General features: G+C 39.1%; 2 protein-coding genes across 2 annotated transcripts in view; both read left to right on the top strand.

The window, feature by feature from the left end:
• lemd3 (LEM domain containing 3) overlaps positions 1-5,174 on the top strand; it is a gene marked incomplete in the record, with an annotated part of 18,469 nt that extends 13,295 nt beyond the window's left edge. Inside the window, 4 exon segments of the mRNA XM_035674965.1 lie at positions 618-699; positions 805-910; positions 1,009-1,087; positions 2,760-5,174. Of these exon segments, the coding sequence (XP_035530858.1) occupies positions 618-699; positions 805-910; positions 1,009-1,087; positions 2,760-2,929 (437 nt within the window).
• Positions 5,175-6,172: 998 nt separating this feature from the next.
• Positions 6,173-8,495, top strand: part of msrb3 (methionine sulfoxide reductase B3) — a gene marked incomplete in the record, with an annotated part of 7,114 nt that continues 4,791 nt past the window's right edge. The window contains 1 exon segment of the mRNA XM_035675193.1: positions 6,173-6,332.

Raw genomic sequence — 8,495 nt, 5'->3', positions numbered from 1 at the left:
TTTGGCGAAATGTACAATTATGGACATTCTAAATTATATGCCAGTGTTTTTCACTGGCTCCCAACATCTCAGCACTGTGCGATCCTCTCCTGCAATCGAGCTTTCTGTATTAGGGTTAAAAAGAATCTGATTAAACATTTCCATGCAAATTCATCTCCATGTATGCGAGTTGGTGCATTTCCTGAAACCCACACAACTGTACATTCCCCTTGGAATTTAAAATGAACCTTCCTTCTCATCCCTCTCTTAATGTCAGTCTGTGGAGTAGGTTTTTTCTATCATGAAACCCTGATATATAATCTAGACTATGTACCTGACTCTCGCTCTGATGAATAAGCACGTAATATCTTTTTCAGTATTGGGTCTTCTGGATATGATTTGGATATTATCTGCATACAAAGGAGGAAACATTACACTCATCACACAGTTTCTCATCAGTTTAGGTCCACGTACCTTGTAGTGGACAGTCCCTGGTTTTTGGTGGCCTTGCAGTGTGAACGGAAACAAAGCAAAGTTAACTTGTTCAACATTGGTCAGAACCAAGAAAACATACTCCCTGAAACGTGTGTGTTCTGACATAATCACCAGTTCATTGAGCATTTGTATCTCCTCTTCAGCTTTCCCTTTAGACCGGAGGAATTCACCCCCCAACAGCCTGACTCCATGTCTGAAGATCAGAAACATGTTTGACCCAGTCATGTGAGTACCTCTCTCGACTGCTTGTTGGATGCACTGTCAGAGGAAATCCAGTTTAGTCTTTCCCCCCGATTGAACTTTCTAATTGTAACTTATTTGTGTTTCCAGGGAGGTTGGGGAGAACTGGGATCTAGCCATTCATGAAGCCATCCTGGAGAAGTGCAATGACAACGATGGCATTGTCCACATCGCTGTTGACAAGAACTCACGAGAGGTATGCTCCGTCGAACGAATGATGAGCACACTTTGATGTCACACCTCCATGCTGTTATCTGCAGTGATGTTACATTATGCTTCGTGCTCTTTCCACAGGGCTGTGTCTATGTGAAGTGTCTCTCTGCAGAGCACTCAGGGAAAGCCTTCAAGGCACTTCATGGCTCCTGGTTTGATGGTAAATTACACACTTACATTTTGAGCACATCAAGGGACTTCGTTTATGTGGATGTGTTGCTACAGGTACAGGTGAGAATCATCTTCTCACCTGTACCTGTAGCAACACACCCACATAAACACCGTCCAGGAAGTTCATTTAAAATAATTAATCTATGACTTTTGATTGCTGATAATGACAAAACACTGAACATGAGTTTATAATACTGTTGATACAAGCGGATTAGGGCTGAAAAGCACTAGTTATTCTAAGTCTCCCAGTGACATGCGTGCACAATTGTGGAGAGGGGGATCCATTGTGTACGGATCAACGTCGTTCCCTTAAGCCACCACAAATATTGCAGCGAGTGTTGTCTGTGTGGAGTTTTGAGATGTGTAACCACACCTGTGACCACTTGCGGCTCGCCGTTGTCCTGACTCACAGTGACTTGATCAAACTGCATGGATGACATAGTCTCGCTTTCTCTCTTTATCTCCATAACTTACACTCTCACCCAGATTTGCCACCAAAGATTCGGTATTGGGTTGTACTGACATCGTTTGGACAGGACACTTAAAAGTACAGAGTTTGGTACCCAATGCTATACACAACCTGATATTTATCTATCTGCATTGATCATATCCTTCCAAACAACAACTAACCTGTTAGTCATAGAGTGAAATACAATAAATCATACAAATAGGGATAACAAGTTAACACTTTCAGACAGTCTGTCCTTCAAGTAACAGAAGTCGTTACATAAATAAGAAAAAGAAAGCTTAAGAGAGAAGTTCAAACCCAGCCTGTTTTTACAGGGCAGCATTAATTCAGGAGGTAGAGTGGGTCGTCCACCAATGAGAGGTTGGTGGTTCGATCCCTGGCTCCTCCTGCTGCATGTCAAAGTGTCTAAACCCAAAATTACTAACATTCATCCACTTTCACACACCAATGCTGGTGAATGTTAGGTAACGTTTGTGATGGTCTTTACTGTATGAATGTAGACTATCTGACAAACACTTCATTTGAAGCATATGGAGATTCTAATGCTTTTTTTACACTAACATCAGAATCTAATCTGTTTTGCAGTAAAGTCTTCATACTTTTGGATATATCAGTCAAATGGGACTCTTCAACCTCTAACCCACACAGGGAACCAGCCACATGCTGCTAAAATATGCATTTGGCTGGTAGATTTACTTCATTAGCAGCTGAAAAACAATGATCATCCCTATAGTGGCTGGTGGACAAAAAAGTTAATTTTGCGGGCTGCGCACACAGCTCCTCCTGTTACTTTTAACAAAGTGCTGAATTCAGTCTGAACTCCTGCTAAGGCATACAACAAGCATCAGCAGGTCTTTGGAACAGTTTATGATGGATAAAAGACATTTTCACAGTATTACTAGAGCAGAGATGCTACAGAGACATTTAGTGCAATGAAACAAATCAACCTTCAGCTGCTCTTCATCAATCACCATTTTCATCACTGAGGGGAAAAAGCAGTACAAGGTCATGTTTTGTTCCAAAACAAATGTGTGGCGACTGTCAGCATCCTGCGCGTTGCTTTTGACTCACCGGTTGAGATTGTTGGTGATTATTTCCCTTCAGGGAAATTGTAAACTATGTTCTTAGCTCTGTGTATTAAAAAACATTGTAGTGATTGGTCAGTGACAGGCTTCTGCTTTTGGTTTGACAGGTAAGCTGGTGACAGTGAAGTATCTGCGTTTGGACCGATACCACCAGCGCTTCCCACAGGCCCAGGGCTGCAGCACACCCCTCAAAGCCTCCAGCCTCCGCCTAAGCACCATGAACACTACCCCCCGCATGCAAGTGCGAGGCTCAGCCAACTGTTCAGGCTTCTCATGAGATCAGCATTAGCATTAGATTTAGCATTCTCCTCTGTGCCCTCCCAGAATGACAGCACCAGTCTGCTGCTGCTCCTTCACTGCTTTATAACAGGGAAGACTTCAGTCTGTCACCGGAGAGCTTTTTTTTTTCTTTTTCTTTTTCTTTTTTAACACAGGATCTTTGCAAGAGAAGCTGTTCAGTGGTGCAGTTTGTTTTCTATAATCTTTGTATTAGAAATGTCATTGATTTAACATGGAAGCAAATTCTTCTGGATTATTTAAGGTGTGTGCAGAGACTCTAACCTCCTTCCTTTCTCTTCCAACTGATGCTATGATGGAGTTAATTTGGGCACTGTATGGAAATGGCTGCATGTATCAGAGTATGCTTCTATGTAAGCTTTCAATACAACACAGTGTGGGTGTTAATTTCCTGAAGATTTTCAGTGTTGTTGTTGCTCTTCTTCTACTTCTTCTTCTTATAATTATTGTTATTATTATTATTATTATTATTATTATTATTTAGTCAAGCGAGGAAGGCATGAACAGACGTGTAGAGGGTATGCTGTAAATACATGTGAATGGTGGCACAAGCTTTTTTACATTCTTTGTATTAAAAGCAAACCATAAGCTCACATTTTTCTTGCTGCTCACTTACCACAGCAGAGTACATCTGTAACCGGAGGCAGCCACTCCCTGAGACGCTGCAACAGCAGCAATGCACACAGAACAGTTCAGCTGATGAAACATGGCGACAGGATGTGTGTTGTTTGCTCCGTGTAATCCATGTATGGCCTTTTCTTTCCCTTTGTCCTGGATTTTGTTATAGCATCCCAAACTCTCAACTTTTGAGTGATATAACAGAATCCAGGAGTGTACCTTTACAGTCAACTGAATCTTCTCCAGATATAACCCAGTATATTCCCAAATTATTATTATTACTTATTATTTGTATTATTTACCTCTTTAAAGTTGGGTAATTTTCGCTGTTGGCGTGTCCCCCTCAATGAATTGTATTTCCAAACCTGTTCTGAACAAGTGGTGGGTGTTGTCATCTCTCTGTGTACATGACCAACAAACCAGAGAGGCACACAGACTTCAGGATGTTTCAGGAGCTGTTTACAATCTGTGCTCATCTCTCTTTGGTGACACAAATGTTTCATGATGGAACCTGACTCTCTCACTATTGGTCTTTGATCATATCAGCTTCTTGTAATGATGCTAACTCTGTTTGTTTGGTGTACTGTGGGAAAATGAACAGTTTGTAATACTTGGTTCCAAATATTCCAACCCCTGTATTAAATTTAGGGATTCCTGATTGCTTGTGTTTAGCACCTGTGTATTTAGAAAATCTCAAAAATACAGGAGTTGCCAGACATTATTATATTTTATTTTTTTATGCAGTGATTTGAAAGTTGGATTCGGTATTTGCAGTGTAAAATTGTACAAATGATGCACATTTCAAATGTTCAAAAACCTGCTGCAATGCGCAGCAGTAAACCCAACTGTGCCTTAAATTTGTGCTTTTTAAGACTGGCACTGCATTGCTGGAGAATGTCCTGGATTTGAAACAGTTTAAAGGGTGAGGAAGGCCTGCCACAGATGTAGTTTTGGTAGGGTTTGACATCTTCAAATTTGGTATTTTGTAGCGTTTTTTTTTTTTTTATATATATATATTAAACCAAATGCATCTCTCTATTTATTATTGTTTTTTAAAATCAGCCATGGTGTACTATTTTAATGTCACTAGACCTGTTACATTTGTGTCATAACCTTTTTTCATCAATACACTGACCTTACATCTGCTTCCAAACAATTGTCAGGATGTGTAAAACAACAAAATAAAGTCATACTTTCAGAAATAAGCCAGTTGATGCATCACTGCAATCTATTTTTGTATGTCTCCAGCAGTATGGTGCACTAGCAGCGTCTTAGCCGACACTGACTGTAATAAGCCTGCATGTAAATGTTGGTTTGATGTGACAGCAGTTCTCCAGGCTTGTGCTCCACCTGTGGATGCATTCTTTTCCTCTGATGTATTTTATGTAAACACTGTACATTGATATAACTGTAATATGTACTATTATATGCAGCTTTATTTCCATTGCGTTGTATGTTTGGAGTTATCAGTATCCCTAACCTGCTAGCCAGAGGGGGTGTGGGGGGGGTGTACAGTACTACAGACATTTAAAAAGATACAGATGTTTTAATGTAATTTGTCAATTGTACAAACATCTAAGATTAAAGGTTTATTAGGAATTTTTAAATTGTGGTTTTGCTTTTCTGTCATTTGCACACAGTGGGCAGAAACATTTTAAAACAGCCTTCCAAGTTCTATTATGTGTTTTTTATTCAGTCTTTTATTCATTGATGTTCAGGTTCTTTGTTTTTATATTTAAATCAATAATTCATTTTTCATTATTTTTAAGTAATAGGTGTTTAACACATGTAGTCTCTGTACTCTGACGATCCAGCCTCAAGTAATTTATAACTAATTTGTAATAATAATCAGAAAGCTTCAGCTTATTCAAAATGCAGTTCATAAAAAGTTTAACTCCCACATTATGTGTGTAATAATACAAAATGTGGGAAAATGTATTGCATATTGGGCTCTTTCTATTACATTTATGGTGCAGATTGTTACAAAATACAGGTTTTATTACATAATGATGTAAAAATGTATTATATTTTGTCGAGTTTGTGTTGTGTTTTTACCTATTACTTGAACATCATTAAACATAAATGATGGATTTCAGTATAAAAACTGAAAAAAGAGCCTTATATTGTTTTATAATGACGTGATGTCATTACATGTATTGCATTTTGTCGAGTTATTACATAGTGTTGTTAGTGCTGTCTAACTTTATTTAATTCTGACTTTAAACTCAAAATGTTTGTTTAAAGTCAGCACTCAGGAAATTCGTGGAATAAGCAAAATACATTATTACCGAAGGGGTGGCGTACACAATAGCTAAGTGCATTCAACATTCTTCATAAGCTTAACAAAGTATAACTAGCTAGCTTATAACATACTGACCATTTGTGCCATCTCATTTAGCTTCGTTAGCGCTAGCTTCATCAGCCACTGCCTTTAATTTAGTTACTATATTCGTGTTAAACAAAATTGTATATAACTTATATATATCTGGATGGGCTGTTTGTAGTCCTGTTGCATCATGCTGTGACGACGCCTGTATCTACGTTAGCTACCAGCAAAACGGATCCTGAGTGGGTCCTGGCCATGTTTGGAGATGTCCAAGTCCTCCGTCATTCTGCGCACACACACACACACACACAGCCTTTTGGTCGACGGGACGGACTAGACTTTTATCCTGTGTGTCTGTCCCAGGTCCAGCTTATGTGCATATTGTCGCTATCGACACGACACTTGAACGCCGCGTTTCTGCTGCTGCTTCTTCTCTCCGGTATGGAAGTATGTTTTGTATTTTGTGGAAACTTCAGGTTAGTTAGCACAAACCGTGGCACGGGGCGAGTTACAGAAATGATGTGCAACCTGTTAGAAATAGAGACAGATATTAATCACGTGTCAACTTAACGCTAATTTACGTAACGTGTAGTTAATACAGTGTACTTAGACAACGTTGGACATCCACAACACTTGGAATGTTTCAATATGGCGCACTTGTGATTCAGGTTAAATCCGCCACGAGAGTTCAGAATATTAGCTAAGCCTGTTGTTTTTCATGTTTTTTCTTAACTACACAACCAAATATTTTGATGTATACCATATTGAACCCTGTATTTATGAAACTATTTAAAAACTCAATAACCGTTGTATGGCATGGTACAAGGCATTCCAAATTGCTACACTTGACTGACATCCATTGGCAGTGACTGTCACAGCAGTTTTAGTTAACCACTTGGATAACAGAACTGAAAGCAGTGTCAGCTGGTCCTTGAGTTACTAGTATCCACATGATAATAATAATGATAATATTAATTTCTAACATGGCCTACACAACACAAAGGTCCAGTGTGTAACATTTGAGAAGATCTATTGGCAGAATATGGAATATTGCATAGCGGAATATATTCATAGGTGTTTTCACAAGCATATAATCACCTGAAAATAAGAAATGTTATGTTTTTGTTATTTTAGAATGAGCCCTTTCTATCTACAGATGCCACGGGTCGCCTCAGTACCCCAGAACGGACAAAACAAACACTGGTTCTAGATACGGCTGTTTGTGTTTTCGACCACCATTTAGAAACCATTTCTACGGATACACAAGTGTGCTGCAAATACACAAACAGCAACAGAAATGTTTCACTTAAAAGTGCTGTATAATTAAAAATGGACATAGTCTCCTTGACGTCACCCGTAGGTTTCTGAAGAGCCGTTGTGAAGCTCAGTGTGGTTGGCTTTTGAGTGTTGACTCCACTAGCTCCAGGCTAATGTAAAAATGAGCAAAGAGGTGGTCGCTCGAAGCGGCCAAAGCCTTAATTATGCATAACTTAAAGCCTTGATATATAAATTAATTGATGAGTTGTATAAAAATTCAACTTCCATACAGTTGTCATGAACGGGGAAATTAGCTATAAAGACTAAAACTGTTTTATGTACCAGGCTGTAAATATATCTTTATCATATCATATTTCTGCTCTAAAGTTGGGCATTTTAATATGTGGGTTTATGGAGACTGACTCACTTCTGGAGCCATTCTCGAGTGGCCGTTAGAGACATACAAGTAAAAAAAATCTCCTCCCCCCTTAAGATGTGTGATGATTTGTGATGTATAACTTTTTAAACATGAAAGCTGAGGTTACCTCTTCTTTTACCATCTGTAGTCTGTACCTTAAGGTATTTCTGCTATAATAATGCCCATATGAACATCCTGCAGGCTACAGGCACTTTTGGTGTCCTCTGGAAACACACTGTAGGATTTAGTGGAATGTGTAGTTGCATACTGATAACGGTGTAGTTGCAGAATGAAACTCCCTCACTTCACCTTCTTTGTTTAAGTGTTTAGGAGAAACTATGGTGGCTGTGAAAAATGCTAACAGCCCTATCTAGAGCCAGTGTTTGGTTTGCCCATTCTGGGCTGCTGTAGAAACATGGCAGCGTCCATGGAAGGTGACCTGCAGTGTCAGTAGATAGACAGAGCTGATTCTAAGATGACAAAATTATGTTTTGTTCTTGTTTTTCAAGTGATTACCTGCAGCATTAGCATCTGAGAAGGTAAAAGTATCATCTCACATGAGCTGAAAATGTGTTGGTTGTTATTGTAGTTGGGTCATAAAATACCAAAGCACTGTGACAGCTTTAGTTGCTGCACCCAGCACCAGAGGAAGCTGTAGCAGTATTTTTCATTGTTTGGTATAAGGCTTTGGCTGACCTTATTCTGTAACAGAGCGAAGGGCAGCAGATTGGCATAGAAAGGCACAGAGCAGAAGACAGAGAGGGCTTTGACTGGAGAACCTGACATTTTGTAGCACCGTGGATGTTGCACTGTTGACTAGTAAGTCACATTTATTTGCTTGCATACATAGATATCAATAACAGCTCACTTGGATTTATTGTTATAGTATATTGTAGCTTGTTACAATTCAATTCAATTCACTTTTAT

Source organism: Morone saxatilis, unplaced genomic scaffold (assembly GCF_004916995.1).
Source record: "Morone saxatilis isolate NCDOM2014 unplaced genomic scaffold, NCSU_SB_2.0 Contig10, whole genome shotgun sequence".
NCBI classification, from domain to species: domain Eukaryota; kingdom Metazoa; phylum Chordata; class Actinopteri; family Moronidae; genus Morone; species Morone saxatilis.
The sequence above is the reverse complement of the archived record's forward strand: the minus strand, read 5'-3'. Positions and strand labels throughout refer to the sequence as shown.